The sequence below is a fragment of the Lissotriton vulgaris genome, chromosome 7, assembly GCF_964263255.1.
Source record: "Lissotriton vulgaris chromosome 7, aLisVul1.2, whole genome shotgun sequence".
Classification (NCBI taxonomy): domain Eukaryota; kingdom Metazoa; phylum Chordata; class Amphibia; order Caudata; family Salamandridae; genus Lissotriton; species Lissotriton vulgaris.
In genome coordinates this window covers 1,274,116,291-1,274,135,504 of record NC_141695.1, presented here as the reverse complement: position 1 = coordinate 1,274,135,504, position 19,214 = coordinate 1,274,116,291, and the positions used below count along the sequence as shown (strand labels likewise).

Sequence of the window (19,214 nt, the reverse complement as noted above, 5' to 3'; positions counted from 1 at the left end):
GCCATGCCCACAACCCACTACCCTGGCTTAGATCAGCCACCCCTCTAGCTGGGTGCACTATACCAGTGGTGACTGTACAGGTGCATGAGCCCTGTACCCCTACAGTGTCTAAGCCAATTCTTAGACATTGTAAGTATGCCATTAAGAGTATATGGTACTGGAGTTTGTCATTACAAACTCCACCATACTGGCTTTACTGAAAATGGAGACGTTTGGTATCAAACTTCTCAGCACAATAAACCCACACTGATTCCAGTGTGGGATTTAATGAAAAATGCACACTGAAGGCATCTTAAAGATGCCCCCTGAAATATGGCCTCACACTAGTGTCCAGGATGAGTGCCTGCTCCCCAGCTGCCACCACCAGACATGTTTCTGGACCCCTGGGTCGAGAGCCTGCTGCTCTTGGGGGCCTGAAACAATGCACAACCTCTGACAAGGTGCCAAGCCTCCTCCCGCAGGATGGGCAGGGTCCACAAAGGGGAAGCTTCAAAGGCTTGCAGCCTTAGTGAGCTTCCCCAGTCTTTTGCTGCTCCCAGCAACTGGTCCCAACCGGTTCTGACCCCCATTTTGGACGGCAGAACCATCAGGAAAACCAAGTGAGGAAGGGAGGTGTGCCCACCTTTGCCAACCCCACCCCTCAGGTGGGAGAGGTGAGGTGAATCACAACTCTCAGTCCCTGCCATCTTGCAGATGGGGGGGACCCAGCCAACCAGAGTGATGCATATGTCCCCCTCCCACTGTAGGGGGGCATATTAGGGGGTGTACCCCAAGGAAGGGACCCATTGGTCCCAACCTTTTACTTACCTGTAACGCCCCTAAATCTAGTATTTAGGGGAACCCCTGAACCTTGCCTCCTCTGACAAGCAATGGCCAAGAAGAAAAGAAGAGGAAGGACCAAACAGCTGTGCCAAAGCAAAGAAGAGGAGGACAACCACTGGTTTGGCCCAAGCCCTACCGGCCTGTCCCCACCTCAAACCTGCAGAAGCAAAACTCTGGTTTGTCCTGTTGCCAGCAACCTCAAGAACCACAAAAACCTGCCCTGCCTTCCAAGGAAAAGCTCCTGACCTGAGATCCAGTGATTCCTGACCTGCCTCAAGCCTCCAGCCGACACCTGCAGCCTTAATCCGGAGAGTCCCCCCAACCGCGACAAGAAGCTGGTAAGAAGAACCAACCCTAAAAGACATCCCTGCACCCGACTCCCCACGGCCTTGGGTGGCCCAACCCACGGTGTTTAGCCATCCCCCAGCATCCCAACAAACGTCTCCAAGTGGTGGTCGCACCAAGAAGACCGTCGTCCCAAGCCTGCAGTGTGTTTGCAAACCAGAGAATCCCCATTGAAAGTTATAGGGCACCGAAGACAAAAAGCTCCCACAAGCACAGTGAGCATGTTTTGCTCATCATAATTATGGCATGGTACACATTTGGAGGCCAGAAAGCGATATAAGTTTTGGGGCAAGTTGTTTCCTGAAGTGAAATTGACTGTGACACAAAAAACACTAGTGATATTAGTTTCTTGTTTTGTAACACGTTTACATGTTCTCCCGGGTTGTATCAGCCATTAAGATACATAGAGTGGCTATGCGTCATTACGCAATGACCATCTCTAAACTGGCTGGAAGGAACCCTGTCATGTTGTGGGAGGTATGATTCCATGCACTGTAAAGCTCCTCTGGGAGGCCCTCAGTGCTCCCGGTACCAGTCTTCTAGACCCGGGCAGCACAACATGGCTGCTGCCAACCAGATACACAATTCTGCCCTCCTGCTGCTGAGCCAATCTCGAGCAGGAGAAGGCAGAAAAACTGGTATCCTATCAAAGGGAGGTGTGACCACCTCCCAGACAGGGTTTGGTGAATTGGGGCTGGGTGGGAGCGCTTGTCAGCCCCACCCAGTCTGCTTGGGAGGTACATTTGGTGGCCTCCTTGCATAGTCCAGTTCAAACCTGCTAGCTCCCACTCTGGCCCAAAACTGAACAAAGGACTTGGAAGTATCCTCCCCACTGTCTGACCCTTCCCCTGGGAGGGAACCCTGAATCATCCCAACCCTTTCGTTAGGGTAATTAATGGCTTACCTTTAGGTGGGTCCCTAGATTTGTTGTGGGACATCTTTCATTTCAAGACACCACTCTTATTCGATCATCTAGTCACTCTGGACTTTGATCTGGGTATCGAGGCTGCAACTGGGAAGACTCCTGCTGCTCATAGTCTGCTGCAACATCCATGATTGTGCTACACACAGGAACCTTCCAAGGCCTGTGGACACCCAAGACACCTAAAGGAATCTCCCTTGAAGTGAAGGTGTCACTTTCCTGCATCTGCAGGCACCGCAACAAAGCTGACTGGTGTGCTTATCCTAAGCTCCCACGGCCCCTGATAGGCTCAGCAACACAGGTGGTGGTGCTTCACATCCCTCAAGGCCTGCCTTGTCCTCTCATCAAGTTTGAGGCCAGTATCCCTCGTCAAAGCCACAGGAACCAAACCCTATGCACCATGTTGACTTGCCGTTGCAAAAGCTTGTTGGCTTCCTTCCTCCATGATCTTCAGGCTCTAAATAGCCGCAGTCTCAAGCATCTCCTGTGACCAAGATCTTCGTCCTCACCGCATCACTTGCACTGTGGGTCTGCATCTTTGGTGAGCTGCTCGAGGTCTTCTTGCGACTCCAGTACATCTGGCGTGTAGGTCCTCTTGAGGGTCTTCTTTAATTTCTGTGGACTCCTCTGATTGCTCGGGGCCTGCCCTGACTCCCCTGCTGGTGGTGAGTCACCTGGACCTTGCTGATCCCGACACTGCACCTTCTTCCCTTTTATTTTAATTTTATTTCTTTATTTTATTTAAAGAGTTTTATATAGCGCTGGCTAGACCTGAAGGTATCAGAGCGCTTTACATGAGAATCAACAATGTAACAGAAAAAGATCGATAATTACACAATACATCAAAAAATAGGCAATACAATTAGGAGACGAGAGAAAGGAGAGAGAAAAGTAGTGGAGGGGGCAGGGGAGGTGAAAAATGGACGATAAGGGAAGAGACAGCAAGGAGAAACAAAAGGAAGTCTGTCTAAAGATCAACTGGGTAGGTGACGACCAAGGAGGGAATCCACTGCCCATCTCCCCTATAGCTAAACCAGTTAGCTCCATCTGGCATAAGACAAAATAGTTCAGTCTCAATACATTAAGAGAGGAGAGAAGGAGAGACATAAATAGAGGGAGGATGTGGGAAGAGACAACAGGAGAGACAAAAGGAAGTCTGTCAAAAGACCAACTGTTGTTTGCAGTTGTCAAGGTTTTTTGGTGCTCCAGACAGACACTGACCCCCCCAACTCTTGACAACCGACGTGGGACAGCTCATTAACTACTCCTGGTCCTCCACAGCATCGCCTGGTCCGCACAGCTGCAGCACCAAGGTCACCCTTAGCTCTCCTGAAACATCCGACATAGGAGGGCATTTGTTTTCTGTGCCTCCTGGTCACCCCTCAGTGGCATCGACTCTGTCCCCTTTGCTTGCAGGTACTTTCTCCTCTTCCAGCAGCGGCAACTTGCTGAAGTCCTCTATTGAGTTTGATGGAAGTTTCCGAAGCCACTTCACACCTATGCACTCGACTTCCCTGGTGTAAGTATCCTGGTTCCTAGGGTATCCACGGTGGGGTGGCTCTCCAAACTTCCTTCTCCCACTGGGTTTCTTCAGAGTCCACTGGGAATGGGCCTTCTTATTTACAGTTGCAACCGTGACTTACCTTTGACTTGTATTGAGTACGCAGTGATTTTCCCACACTGCACACTACCTCCGTGGGGTTCTTAGATGCTCACCTTGGGTGGTTCCTTGAGTCACCAGCACTACTACTAATGCAGTGTACTATTTATGGGTGGCACAGGCCTGGCATCTGCAGTGTTGTTGGTAACTAGTAACGACAAGCACCGTGTCTGCGCTGGTTTGTTCTTGGGACACCTGAGAGTCTGAAGATGGGTCCTATTATTGTCTCATAGCCAGGGGTGGGCGAGTGGAGCAATTCTGCCCACTCATGTAACTCTGCGGGTTTCCACAGAGTTTTTATAAAACTCAGCGGGATTTCACGTAGTGCTACTCCGCGGGATCCGTCAACCCTTAATAGCGATATAGAGAGTGGGAGGAGCACACTGTCTCACATCCCAGCACTCAGTTAGCCCCAATGCAGCATGATAAATGCAGTGTAGGATAACACTTACTTCAGTGACAGCATTTCGTTTTTGACCCTTGTTGGTGCAGCCAGTGCTGTGTATCTCTAGAAGCGTGTTTCAGGATAGTTGTCCTTCTTCAGTAGAGAGCTACACATGCTTTTGGGGGTTCTGAAAATGCTTCTCAAAATCTTCTGATGTCTCCGTACCATTCACTGGGTGCACGTGCATCAGCTAGGGCTCGTCACATCATTCGCTCAAGTGAACCTTTTTCAAACAAAATGAGGGTGGAAGCACACTGCCTCACATCCCAGCATTCAGTTTGCCCCGATGCATCATGGTAAATGCAGTGCATGATAACACTTACTTCAGTGACAGTCTTTAGTTTTTCATCCTTGTTGGTGCAGCCAGTGCTGTGTATTTAAAGACGCATGATTCAGAATAGTTGCCCTTCTTTAGTAGAGAGCAAAAAATTGTTTGGGGGTTCTGGAAATGATGCCCAAAGTCTTCTCAGGTCTCAATATCACTCATTGGGCACTGGTGCTTCAGCAAGAGCTCGTCAGCTCATTAGCTCATGGGAGGCTTTTCAAACAAAATGAGGGTGGCCAAGAAAGGAAAAGTCGAAGGATCGTGCTCTGCATTAAAATTTGCTATGCAATGGCCAAAAAGCAACCCACAGAGTTCTGGTCCTAGATAAGCCTGGGTAGTAAACTTCACTCGATTCGCGGAGTATGCAGAATTAGTTCCTGAATTCTGCCATTTGGGCTCGCAGTGGAGGTTTTTTTTCCGTTCGCCTCCAAGAGTCTTGGGCCGCTTGCAAGTACAAGGCTCCCGGACATCCTGTGAGACTTCGCAATCACTCACTTGGCTTACGGGCGCGACTGCGCCAATCTAGTATTCTTAATGCTGAAAACAAATGGAGTGGTTGAGCAGCTTTTCTACTGGAGATGCAGCTGAGAGGCATTTGGAGTAGATTTTCTTCTCACACTGGCTGTTGGAGTGTTTTTCTGTGTGCGAGAAGCCATTTTTAAACTTCTTTTTTCAAACAAGAAGGTGAGTCCCAGAGACTCCAACTTCCTGTTCCTGTTCAGCAGTCTCCTCCCAGTGCTTTGTCCTTCTCCTAGTCACTTTCATTGGGATTTGGAACCGTATGGATCACTCTCTTGTCTGCTGGATATATACCATTGTATTTAAGGTCTTTGTTTTTTGAGATTTCACAAGTAATTTGAAAAACTGGTGTGTAAGGGTGTTTGTTTGATTGGGGGCATGCATCTGGATTTATTTGTACTTGTATTCGATTTTAAAATGTATTGTGGTGGGTGGCTTCCTGTTTTAGTAGGGGGCCTAGTTATTTTTTGCATTTAATTGTCTTTCTTTTGTAAAGGAAAAATGTTGCACAGTTTACTACATTTTTTCCATGTTTTTAAATAAATTTACAATATTGATTTAATTCACTATGGGGCCTGGTCTGCCAATGGGTCTTCCAGACAGTAGGCCCTGTACTAGTCATAGGTGCATATAACAACTGTTTCTGTGGTGTTTTTTTAATTTAAATATCAATTAGGCCATAGATGGCATTGGATTAAAATAAAAAATGTGTTTTAGTGGTATTTCACATGTTTGTCGCCTGCAAACAATGTGTAAGTGGGGTAATGCTTTTGGAGGATATCTCCTGTTGTAAAATGTTTTGCATTGCTGAATTAATGCTATGTTCTCTGAGTTGCCATGCCTCCTCTCTCTGGCCAGTGTGTGTGTGTATGTGCCACAGGCCACCCTTTGTCTTTGTTCCCTATGCCATGTGGCCAGGGGGCATTTTGTGTAGTCAGTGTCCATAGCCTGCATGTGTTCTTTATGTTCCAGGCCTCCTGCTTGTTATTGTGACAATGTGAATGGCTGACATTTTGGGCCCCATTAGGATGGCGGGCGGGCTTTGCCCGCCCGCCATCCTATCGGAAATCGGGACCGCCCGCCCTAAGGGCGGGGGTCCCGCACGCACCATTAGGATGTGCCCGCCACTGTGGCGGGCACATCCTGTATTTTTAGTATTGTGGCGGGTGGAGCTCTGTGCTCCACCCGCCACAATACTAAAAATGCTTTGCAGCATTTACATAATCAAAGCGGCAGGCACGCGCGGTGCCTACCGCTTTGATTATGTAAATGCAGGGGGGTACCACAGGTACCCCCCCTGGGTGCCACCCCCCTTTGGCCTTCACTCTGGGGGCCCACAGGGGGCCCCCAGAGTGAACACCGCATGCCTTTCCGTAGCGGCATTGCCGCCACGGAAAGGCATTGAAAAATGCCCATTGTAATATTGCGGGCGTTGTCTGACAGACACCGCCTGCATGTTACTCGTTTTCCACCCCGGCCGCAAGGCGACCGGGGCGGGAAAGTGGCGGGCGGTGTTTTGCTCCGCCGTGGTCCCCCCCCCGCCATTCTAATATGGCGGGGGGGAATACAGGGAAGGATGGCGGGCGGATTTCCCCCGCCAGGCTGGCGGTGGCTACCGCCAGCCTGGCGGTGGCAATCCGCCCGCCATCCTAATGGAGCCCTATGTGTATAAGCAGAGGAACCTTACAAGGGTAAGGTAGAACTCTTGAGCACACCAAATAGTGTAAAATAGGTATCCAAAATTTAATCCGAAAGCTTTGTAGTCATCAATTTATTCAAAATATCAATTTTCCAAATGTAGAAATTGCGTTATTCCAATGTAATTCTTGGTCGCAAACGTCATGTAAATAAGGAACTGGTTGTATTTCTTATTTACTTTTTCTTTAGACATTGTACCCCCTGAAGAAGAGCGAAGCCAGGCTCGTGATGCATCGGGGTCATTCAGTACTGTTATGAAACATTATGTCCATGTTTTGATGACTTTTGCGACCAAGAATTACATTGGAATAACTCAAGAGTTCTACCTTACCCTTGTAAGGTTCCTCTGCTTGTTTACATTCAGCGCCTCTTGGACAGGAGGCGAACCTCCTGAGCACACCCACCTTGTTTACATGGGTCCTACCTCTTTGTTTATCTCCATTACGTAGTGAGTGCAGCGGACTCCTACACGTGGTGACATTTTGTGTAGCCAACCAGTGTGCCTTTGCCATAGGCCTGCATGTCTTCTTTGTTGCAGCCATGCCTTCTTGTTGGTTGTTATTGTTCTGACCATGTGGCTGTTGGCCATTTTGTGTAGCCACCCAGTGTGCCTTTGCAATTGGCCTGCATGTCTTCTTTGTTGTGGCCATACCTTATTGCTGGTTGTTGTTCTTCTGACCATGCGGCTGGCGGCCACTTTGTGTAGCCAGCCAGTGTACTTTTGCCGCAGGCCTACATGTTTTCTTTGTTCGCGGCCATGCCATCTTGCTGGTTGTTGTTGTTCTGACCATGTGCTTCCTATGCAAACCTCTTTCTGGGCTGCCTGAAGGAGGAGTGGATCTGGGGCCCTGGCGGAAGTCAATGGAACTAGTCCATTTTATATTGGGGTCGATATATCAACGATTGCTTTATGATATAGACAGGTACAACACATGAGTTACAGGAATTCTGTGAATACCTAAATACTAATGATGCCAATATTAGATTCACCACTCACTTGAGCAAAACGGAAATTGTCTTTTTGGATGTGGAACTCTATGCAGAGGACAATAGAATACATAGCAGAATGTTTTGCAAACCTTGCAATTCACTTCTGCATGTGACTTGTGCCCACCCCCAACATCAAATAAAATCTATCCCATATGGAGAAATGAGTAGGGCCAGACAAAATGGTGGTGATGATTTGGCCTTTGCGACCTGCCTACAGGATATGAAGGCAAGCTTAGAGGGAATACAATGCACAGGATTATACACAGAGTAGATACCCTGGCACTCTAATCATTCATTTCTATAGTTTAACAGAACAGCCTTTAGAGCTAAAACCAACACCACAATGATGAATGAAACTTTCTATCACAGAGTTATGTATAAAGACAGATATCCTTCATTTCTTTCAGGTGTTTATTCACAAGTAGATATCAAAGGGAAATAATTCTTCCTCACTAGTACCACAACTAAATTTTACACATTCACAAAAAACAAAATTAATTTCTGTGATTTCTGTGATGCCATGCCCAAGCTCATCCCACAGATATGTAAACTGCTATTTTGTTCAAGGTGCAGGTCAATTGTAGTGTTCTGGGTACTATGATAAGACCCTGTGAATTGAGTGGCAACAGTTCCCACGCGCTTGTAACGTCTTGTTTCGCTGATGAGCTTGGTCATGACAGTTCAAGGTCGAGGACACTTTTATGTGTGCAGACTCTGATAACATAGACTCTTTCGTTGCTGTCAATATTTTACTGACCAGAACTTCTGTCCAAACGACTCTTCTGAGTTACATATATACTCTGGTTCGACACCAGCCGGGCCAAGAATATTCTCTCCTTCGGGTGTTGCTTTCTCGGTTAGTCGCAGGACTAAGACGTATCCACGAACTATTGAGTATCCAGTGTTCCCAGACTCTCCTAAGCTTTGTGTGGTGCGGTGTCTGAAGGTGTATGAGGAGATGTCTGAGGAACTTTGCCGTTGGGTTATGCAGGAGGCGGGCATTAGCCTACAACACTTTGGGGGCTCACTCAGCAAGAGGTGCTATGGCCTCGAAAGCTTTTTCGCTGGGAGCTTGTTAAGAGGACATTATGAATGCTGGTCCTGCGATTTTACTTTTGAAAGATTCTATTTTAAACCGGTATGGCCCATTTGGTGGTAAGTAAGCTTTGAAGAAGCATAATCCGTAGCCTCCGGTCCTGACATAGAATGACAAATTTCCTAGCTAACGTAATGGAAAGTTTCAATTCCATTAGGAACTCGGAGGCAAGGATTATCCCACCGCAGATCTCTGTGAGATTTCCCCCGTTGGGAGTAAGTATCTGTTTTTTAGTTTGATTTGGTTCTCTCTGCAGTTTGTTTTGTATTCACTGATGCAGCATTCTGATGTAATGCTTAAACCTGTTCAAGGTTATGTAGTTGGCATGCTCTGCTAATTTAGTGTTGTTGCCTTGCATCCTCCGGTAGCTGGTTTGCTTGACCTCTCTGGGGTTAGGTCCTCATGTGTTCTTTGGTTTTTTCCAGGATCAGATTCTGGGAAACAGGACACCTAAGTGGACAGACGGCGCTTCGTCGCAAAGAAAAAGGAGGAGCAGGGCAGCAAGGACGGACTCGGAGAGGGTTCCAAGGGCTATGATTGGACATTATGGACTGAGGGATATGTCGTCCCTTCTTTGTTTTGTTTTTCAACCATTTTTTCCCAAGGGTGTTTGGGAAATGTGGTCTAAGTTAAGTTATAAAAAGTGTTAGCATAATCCTTACTTACAAGTCCTTAATAGAATTGAAACTTTCTGTTACGTTAGCTAGGACATTTTTCATTATGCACTGCTGTACAGCCATACAGGCAATGAGTTGACCCCCTAAAATACCTGATTCCCTGAATCTACACTTACAATTTCAATATTATGTGATATATCACGGTGAATTTTCTGCACTATGCCAATTACATATTTTCATGCTAGCCCAATATGAAATAGACAATTGTGCAGAATATCTTGATATGCCTCCAAACGTACATATCGTCCTATTCTAAGATGGCACCTATAGGTCACAACAATCTGTTCTCCTAACGATAGTGAGGGCTACTATCAAATGGCACATGACAGTCACATACACACAGTTAACTGAGAACTTACCATGCCGATTCTCGCGGATTTAAACTTATTATTCTGTTACTATCTATATACTAGAGTAGATTATTTACACAATGCCAATAGCACATCATTATGCAAGCCATATGTAGTGTATGCAATTGAGCATAGAATTTTAAATAAATATTGCTCTAATTCCCGATAAATTTGCATTAAACACAGCTACAATAACACAACATGGAGACAACATTGTCTCCATTTATACATTGCTACTTTCCAAGATGGCGCCTCTTTCTCAGGTTAGAACAATTTGTTCTCCTAAATGGGTAATCCGTCATCTAGCTAGCCTTCTATATACTGGGAAGGTTTTGTCGCCCGTACTGGCATGTAGTCTGGAGCCGATATGCCCAGACAATAAATACAAGACTTTACCGTTAAGGTAAGTTGCTCTTGGTGTAACAATCCAAAAAAATAAGTGGTAGCATGTGCTCTGATACCCAACGAACAAGCAATTAATATTCGGGCTTTACTGGCTAATTGTTCCCATAGGAACTACACTTCCACAGGTTGGTATGATACACAGAGGGATATCATTCTTTTCCTGAATTTGAGGTTTTTGCACATGCTCTGGGAATCCCTTGCCGAAATATAATAGGTTAGTGAGATCGTATTTTATACATGCCCATAATATGGCATGTCTACTTACTTATGTTACTGGCTTGGACTGTTAAGCAAGGGCTTTTCCTTAAATTTTGCTTATACAGGAAACATGCTCAAATACACTCCACAGTGATTCAGCTGAATTGTGGTGGAAGCTCACAACATAAAACAACAGTACAATCCACTGGGATATTAATTGAACATCCCGGCTTTGAGTAACGCATTGAGAAGATGTTATGCTTGTTCCAAATAATGAACAACTCTTCCAATTCATGTTTTAGTTGATGCCTTTATAATGCCCTGTAATACTGTCTGGTTTCCAATGATCAACTTTATTCCCTTTCTTAATATAGGAAGAACTCCAACAAATTCCGCAATCGATAGGTACTAATTATTCACTCGTGTAGTGAATGCTATAATACTTTCTATTACACCAGCCACACTACTTTACAATTCACAACACTGGGATATAAGGATTGTGTTGACATGATTGCGACAGAAGGAGCTTTGATTAATGTGATGTACACAAGTGCCACAATAGATGGTTTAATAGCTCGTGTCCTTATAGTACAGTGAGGTGAAAGGCACAACATGTCTCCCCACAATACACCTTACATATGGTTTTAAGCCAGAACACTGGAATTTGAGGGCATTAGGGAAAAACTACTGTGCATGTGTCTCCATCTCATAAGCCGATAATCATAATACACGCTACGTTGAAAACTATTGAAATCAATTACGGCTAAAAGGCATCTCTTCGGCAGGAAAAAAAGCCAGAAAATAAATCTAAAAGTCAAGACAAGAATATCTCCATGTTTAGTGAAATATAATCTATTAAAATCTATATGATGATATAAAAAAAGTGTGCCTCATAAGTAGAAGAGCACAGAGTTTTTGTTGCACTCCGCAATCCCTTGGAGCGCGAAGCAGCAAAACTCCATGAACTCCACCCTCAGAGCGGAGTTTACCGCCCAGGCCTAACTCCCAATCATGATATTTACCACCTTTAATTTTTCTTCGTAAAGTGTAGAGGAGGGCAAATTTATTTTTGTCTATTTGTTTCTTAAAGACTGCATGTATTCATTCATGATAGTCTCTTAGTTCTCCAAATTCCTCACGCAATGCCATTTATTATTTCTTTTAATAACATAACACCCCTAGGTTAATGCTGATGTCACTGATGATTACTTTAATGATGTAAAAATATTATTTTTATAGTATTTAGCATGGCAGCTATTTTCTTCAACACTTATCTATTTTCAAGTAAAGAAGTGAAATGACTGGCTTTAAAAAAAGGTAAGGGTTCAGCACATAGCAAGCCAATATACCTTTCTTAGGAATTATCTCGGGAGAAACATGAACATACGTTCATCCAAATGAACATTTTCATCATAAGTAAAGTTAAAGAAACATGCAAATAAAATGTGATTTACTATGATTAATTCCTGAAGCTTGGCTACTTACTCATATCTGTCCCAGACTAACCGCATATAGTTAATCACTCGTTTCTGCAGTGAACCTTTCAGATTGTGTGACTTCATGAAAGTTGTGATTGCAGCCAAACGATTCTGAAAATCCACTCTGAAATAAAAAGAAAAAGTTACTTATATTTGGTAATGGTCCTGTTCTGGTGGATACTAATTCTACCTACAGATTTCTCCTTGTCTGAACATCCCAAGACACAAGACTAGATCCAGAAATTCTGCAAAAACTCTCCTGCTTTGGTAGTTGGTTTCAGCTCCTTCTTGGCACATTCACTGAAGCCATATAACAGAACCCCAGTGCCCAGATATCAGTTCCTTGTCCATTATTTCTGAATGCTTAGAGGCAGAGATAACAGTTGAAATCAATAGTGCTAATACAGTGCAATACTCTAGCTTGGAATATTATTATTCAGATGACTGTCACCATTCTTCACCACAGGGTGGTGAGTTGCACATCGCAGTTCTGACTACATCATTAAAAAAGAAGACAAACAAAAGACTCCTAAACCTCAATTAAAAAAGAAGAAGGTAGCTGGGTTTAAAATAATACATGCTCAGGCTACTGAAGACTCTACTTCTGAACCGGGAATGGGCAGTGACGATGCTGGACAGTGTGGCAGAAGTCACAATAGCTAGGCCTGGGCAGTAAATTCCGTTCCGCTTGCGGAATTTGGGTAATTTCGCATTTGGCGGAGAACGCAGAATAGCCAAAAATTCTACAGCTTTGCGGAATTTGTTGCTAGTTCGCGCTTTCAAAATGCGTGTTCAGGAGATATTTCCCCAGGAGCACGCAAACACCGTCTGCGAACAGGATAAAAGCATCGCGAACAGGCGGAACAAGCAACTCTGCGTGTTTGTAGAACTTTTGCATGCTCGCTGTGATTTTTTACCGTTTTGCAGAGCTTTGCATAGCACGACAATGCAAATTCCGCCCACCCCTAACGATAGCTCGCTGGAACCTGATGGGTTATCTGGCGGTAGTAGTGCTGAGTGAGCATATCACAGTGGAAACACCTGATACTAGGGTAAGTGTTCCCCATCGTTTATATGACATAACACTCCAACTGGAGGGGACATACCCAGGAACATTGAGGATTTCTTTTGGGAGAATCTGACATATGGTTATGATATTCTTTTGACTGAAAAGGATTGGCCACCTGAGTACGTAATGGAGTGCCCAATGGGGAAAACAGTAATTTTACCTGCTTTCTCTGATCTCGTTCCAGAATCTATTAAACATTTATATGCCAAGGAGTGGGTGTTAATGCTATTTCCTACACTATACCACAATCGTGTTGGGTGGGATGATGCATCACCTCATCACTAAATCCCATTAAAATCAGTTCCCTCAACCCCAGAGAAAGTACCCAATAAAACATGAGGCTAAAAATTCAGGTTAGGGAAACCCTAGAACAACTTGAATACCAAGGCGTAATACAAAATTGCTCCTCTTCAATGAATAATCACTTGTTTCCTGTAATGAAACAAAACAATTCATACCATCTGGTTTTAGACTACCGTCATTTAAACACTATCTACTCTCACATTTGCAATACAAAATGCACACAGTGCCGCACTAATAAATAACATTGCACAGAAAAAATTCAAAATAACACTAGGGGCCCGATGTAGGTAGCCACATACCGGTCGGTAACGGCCGGAAATCGGTAATTTCAGCCTTTACAAACCGGTATAAGAGTATCGAGATGTATGCGTTGATAAAGCTACCGAATCAGTAAAAAAAGGCGGTAAAATACCGAATCGGTATTTCACGAATCGGAAAATACCGAATTCATATTTACCGAATCGGTAAATAATAATTGGTATTTTTCCGATTCGGAATATACCGAATTCTTAATTACCGAGTCGGTAATTAGGAAATGGTAAAAATGGCATGTCGAGATGTAGCAAACCCAAAAAATACCGAATTCCATGAAAATAGGTATTTAAGAGTCGGTATTTACCATGGATTGAAAGCACGTGGAAACCAGGAACAGGACATAAAAGAAGGCCCCAAAATGCAACAGTGCAACCACAATGGCAGCTTTCTACGTTATGACAAGGCGGCTACGGATACAGACAGCAGGAGAGAGGGTCTGGCTAAGGGAGGAGCACCCTCTTCCAACTGACTGAAGCTGAGATCCTGCAAAGGTACAGACTTCACCCCAGAACCATCCTGGACTTGATCAGGGACCTCCACCCACATCTGGAACATCCAACCCCAAGAGCACACGCCATCCCACCCCACGTGCAGGTGTTGTGCTGTCTACACCTTCTTGCTTGTGGGAGCTACCAGCATGTGATTGCTGTGGTAGGTGGGGCGTCCCAGAGCTGCCTGTCACGTTTCTTAAGAAAATTCCTGGATGCCATGATGCAGAGGATGGAACACTACATTGAGTTCCCTGACACACCTGCTGAACTAGCAAAGACAAAAACCGAGTTCTACCAACTTGCCCAGTTCCCGCACATCATAGGCTGTATCGATGGGACGCACATTCCACTATGCCCACCTGCAGCAACAGAACACATATATAGAAACCGCAAGTCTACGCATTCAATCAATGTGCAGGTGATCTGCAACGCTGGCAACATGATATTGTAGCAAAATTTCCAGGGAGTACCCACGACTCCTACATTTTCCAGAATAGTGGGATATACAGACGCCTTGTGGCTGGTGATTAGCAGTACCTCCATAGCAGAGGTTACCCTCCCCATCCCCCTGGACAAGTCACTGCAGCAATGCACAATGTCAGTCTGCAGGTTCACTGACCAGCGGGATAGCAGTGTGGTTGCAGTTGTCAGACGGTTGATGGACTTGTTCAGCTGCCTCACTTCATGCCTATTCCTGCGCCTTTCTGTCTGGTCACTCTCCAGCCTGTCACAGAGTGAACCCATGCGCACACCCATGTCCCTCATCCCCTCTGCCATGGACTCCATTCCTTTGGCCATGGACTCCCTTCCTAGGGCCATGGAGCATTTCCCCCGATCAATTTTTGACATCCTGCTGTTCAGGATGTGCACCTGTCTGTGCACTGCTATGATCCCTTTGGCCTGCATGCGCTGGATCCTCACCATGGTGCTTTTCAAACCAGCAAACACCCCCTGCATATCATGCCCCTCGTCCCGCGCGCTTCGACCAGATCCTAATGACCCCTGTTGCCCTGCGTTGCCAGCCAGTGCTGGAGTACTAGGTCTGTGTTCCTCCACCTCTTCCTCATCAGAGCTTTCAAGGATCCTGAGTGGAGGAACGTCCTGCCTCCTTGGCCTCAAATGCACAGAGGACCCTGAGCTTGGTGTTGTGGCACCTGCAGGTGCTTCCGGAGTCTGTGTGTCAAACAGCAGGGGTGACAGTGGCTGTGCTGTGGTGTCTTCCTCCATTGCTATGGGTGCGTGCGTTGTGGAAGTGTCCTCAGGGACAGTGCTGGGTCCTGCTGTGTCTGTGGGCTTCTCCCTCGCAGACGTTGCTGGTGCATTTGCCTTCCCTCCCTGCGCTGCACTACGCGATGACTCTCCTGTGGGCAGACATGGACAATGATCAGCTATGTGTTTCCATTAGACAGATTCCCATCACACAATTTCCTATGCATCAACTGCTTGTGTATGGGGAGTGTGGCATGGCATGCAGTGTTCTGTGTTGGCTGCTTTGATGACTGTTCCTATGACTACGACTACCGGTACACAGTCTAAATATCGAGTTTTTAATGTCGACTAGCTATAATATCGAGTACGAAAAATCGAAGGTAAGTAATATCGATGTAATTAAAATCGAAGTAATAAATATCGTTTTTGTGTGTATAACTAATATCGAGATCAGTAATGTCGATATTTCAAATATCGATGTTAAAAATATCGATAAGACAAAATATCGACATATAAAATAGTGTTTTTAAATGTATGTAAAGTAATAATTGTGTAAAATGTTAGCTATAATAGTTTAATGTACTAATAAATAGTGTTATCAAGTATGATACATTTTTAGGAGCGGGATGTAGGGTTTATAGGGGATAAGGGTGGGTAGTGTTTTAAAAAGTATATTCCAAAAATGTATACATTTTAAATAAAAATTTGAAATTTCAAAAGAAAATTATAATTTAGAAAATAATTTGAAAATGTATTTAAAATTTACATTTTTAAAATTGCATTAGAAATTAAAAAATAATAATAAATTATAGAAAATAAACAGAAAAAATTTAACAAATTTAACATTTAAATTTAAATTGTAATTTAATGTTTAGTAGCGGGTTCTAGGGTTTATAGGGGATAAGGGTGGGTAGTGTTTTAAAAAGTATTTACCAAAAATTTTGAAAATTAAAATTAAAATTTGAAATTTTATAAAACAAATTAAAATATTGAAAATAATTTCAAAATTTTATTGACATTAAAAATGTAAATTTATGTTGTAATTTAATGTTTAGTAGCAGGTTGTAGGGTTTATAGGGGATAACGGTGGGTAGTGTTTTAAAAAGTATATACCAAACATTTATAAAATAAAAAATAAAATTTGAAAATTGTAAAATAATATAAAATATTGAAAATAATTTATATTTTTTATAAAAATTTAAAATTTAAATTTAAATTGTAATTTAATGTTTAGTAGCGGGTTGTAGGGTTTATAGGGGATAAGGGTGGGTAGTGTTTTTAAATGTATATACCAAAAAATTATAAAATAAAAAATTAAATTAGAAATTTGTAAAAAAATATAAAATATTCAAAATAATTTCGAATTTTTTTAAAATTTTAAATTTAAATTTAATTTTTTATTTAATGTTTAGAGTGGGTTGTAGGGTTTAAAGGGGATAAGGTTGGGTAGTGTTTTAAAAAGTATATATCAAACATTTTAAAAATCTAATAAAAATTTTGAAAATTAAATAAACAAAAAGTTTTTACAAAAATTTAGAAAATAGTTTTAAAATTAAGTATTTAATTTACATTTTGTTATTTAATATTTAGTAGGGGGATGTTGTGGTTATAGGTTTAGCGCCCAGCATCTACCCTAATTAAATATAGATTTGAGTTGGAATAGTAAATTAAATAGGTTTAGTGTCCAGCATTTACCCTAATTAAATGTTTATTGGAGTTGGAATTGTAAATTAAATAGGTTCAGTGTCCAGCACCTACCCTAATTAAATGTAGATTGGAGTTGGAATAGTTCATTATTTTTGTTCAGTGTCCAGCACTTACCCTAATTAAATGTAGATTGGAGTTGGAATAGTAAATTAAATAGGTTCAGTGTCCAGCACCTACTCTAATTATTAGTAGATTGGAGTTAGAATAGTAAATAAAATAGGTTCAGTGTCCAGCACTTATCTTAATTAAATGTTGAATGGAGTTGGAATAGTAATTTATTTAGGTTCAGTGTCCAGCACCTACCCTAATTAAATGTAGATTGGAGTTGGAATATTTAATTATTTAGGTTCAGTGTCCAGCACTTACCCTAATTAATGTAGATTGGAGTTGGAATCGTGAATTAAATAGGTTCAGTGTCCAGCACCTACTTTAATTAATAGTAGATTAGAGTTAGAATAGTAAATTAAATAGGTTCAGTGTCCAGCACTTACCCTAATTAAATGTAGATTGGAGTTGGAATATTTAATTATTTAGGTTCTGTGTCCAGCACTTACCCTAATTAAATGTAGATTGGAGTTGGAATAGTAAATTATTTAGGTTCAGTGTCCAGCACCTACCCTAATTAAATGTAGATTGGAGTTGGAATATTTAATTATTTAGGTTCAGTGTCCAGCACTTACCCTAATTAAATGTATATTGGAGTTGGAATAGTAAATTAAATAGGTTCAGTGTCCAGCACCTACTTTAATTAATAGTAGATTGGAGTAAGAATAGTAAATTAAATAGGTTCAGTGTCCAGCACTTACCCTAATTAAATGTAGATTGGAGTTGGAATATTTAATTATTTAGGTTCTGTGTCCAGCACTTACCCTAATTAAATGTAGATTGGAGTTGGAATAGTAAATAAAATAGGTTCAGTGTCCAGCACTTATCCTAATTAAATGTTGAATGGAGTTGGAATAGTAATTTATTTAGGTTCAGTGTCCAGCACCTACCCTAATTAAATGTAGATTGGAGTTGGAATATTTAATTATTCAGGTTCAGTGTCCAGCACCTACTTTAATTAATAGTAGATTGGAGTTAGAATAGTAAATTAAATAGGTTCAGTGTCCAGCACTTACCCTAATTAAATGTAGATTGGAGTTGGAATATTTAATTATTTAGGTTCTGTGTCCAGCACTTACCCTAATTAAATGTAGATTGGAGTTGGAATAGTAAATTAAATAGGTTCAGTGTCCAGCACCTACTCTAAATAATAGTAGATTGGAGTTAGAATAGTAAATTAAATAGGTTCAGTGTCCAGCACTTACCCTAATTAAATGTTGATTGGAATTTGAATAGTAAATATTTAGGTTCAGTGTCCAGCAGTTACCCTTATTAAATGTAGATTGGAGTTGGAATAGTAAATTAAATAGGTCCAGTGTCCAGCATCAAGCCTAATTAATAGTAGATTGGAGTTGGAATAGTAAATTAAATAGGTTCAGTGTCCAGCACCTATCCTAATTAAATATTGTTTGGAGTTGGAATATTAAATTATTTTGGTTATGTGTTCTGCATCTACCCTAATGAAATGTAGTTTTGAGTAGGAGTACCACATTCTATAGGTTAAGTGTGTAGTATGTATGAAATTTACAAACAGTTATATGTGTGAATCTTAAAAGGGTTATAACATTGTAAAATAAAAATTCTAATGTTTATATATATATATTTTTTAACATTTAATAAAAACACATTTGTAATATTATTATTTATGATTTTCTAATAGCTAATAGATAAAAAATAACACAGTGGTTTTTCAAAAAAATCTTTATTCATTTGTTTACATAGTAAATAAAGTACATTATACATGTATTACAAATCAATGTATAATCTTTTATCAAAAAGGTATAAGTACAATGTAATTAGAAATTAAACAATTTTGGATATTTGTTTAGTAAAGTACATTTTAGGTAGAAAAACAAAATGTAGTACATGATTATACAATGAGGAATACTATACATAGACTACATACATTTTGATACAAACACAAATAATTATACATTGATATTAAATTATAAATGTTTAATTTGTAAACCTAATACTGTGCTGTACAAATGATGTTATAAATGAATTAACATATTTATAAAGAAATATTGATATCAATAATAATGTACATCATACAATTAACATCATTTAAAGATTTTTTTATTA

The 19,214-nt window shown here is 41.9% G+C and overlaps 1 protein-coding gene across 1 annotated transcript in view; it reads right to left on the bottom strand.

The window, feature by feature from the left end:
* The window catches only part of LOC147703391 (uncharacterized), a 9,287,842-nt gene that overhangs the window by 3,846,406 nt on the left and 5,422,222 nt on the right, over positions 1-19,214 (bottom strand). Inside the window, exon 19 of the mRNA XM_086931832.1 lies at positions 11,938-12,054. Within this exon, the coding sequence (XP_086787958.1) occupies positions 11,938-12,054 (117 nt within the window). The remainder of the gene's footprint in view (positions 1-11,937; positions 12,055-19,214) is intronic.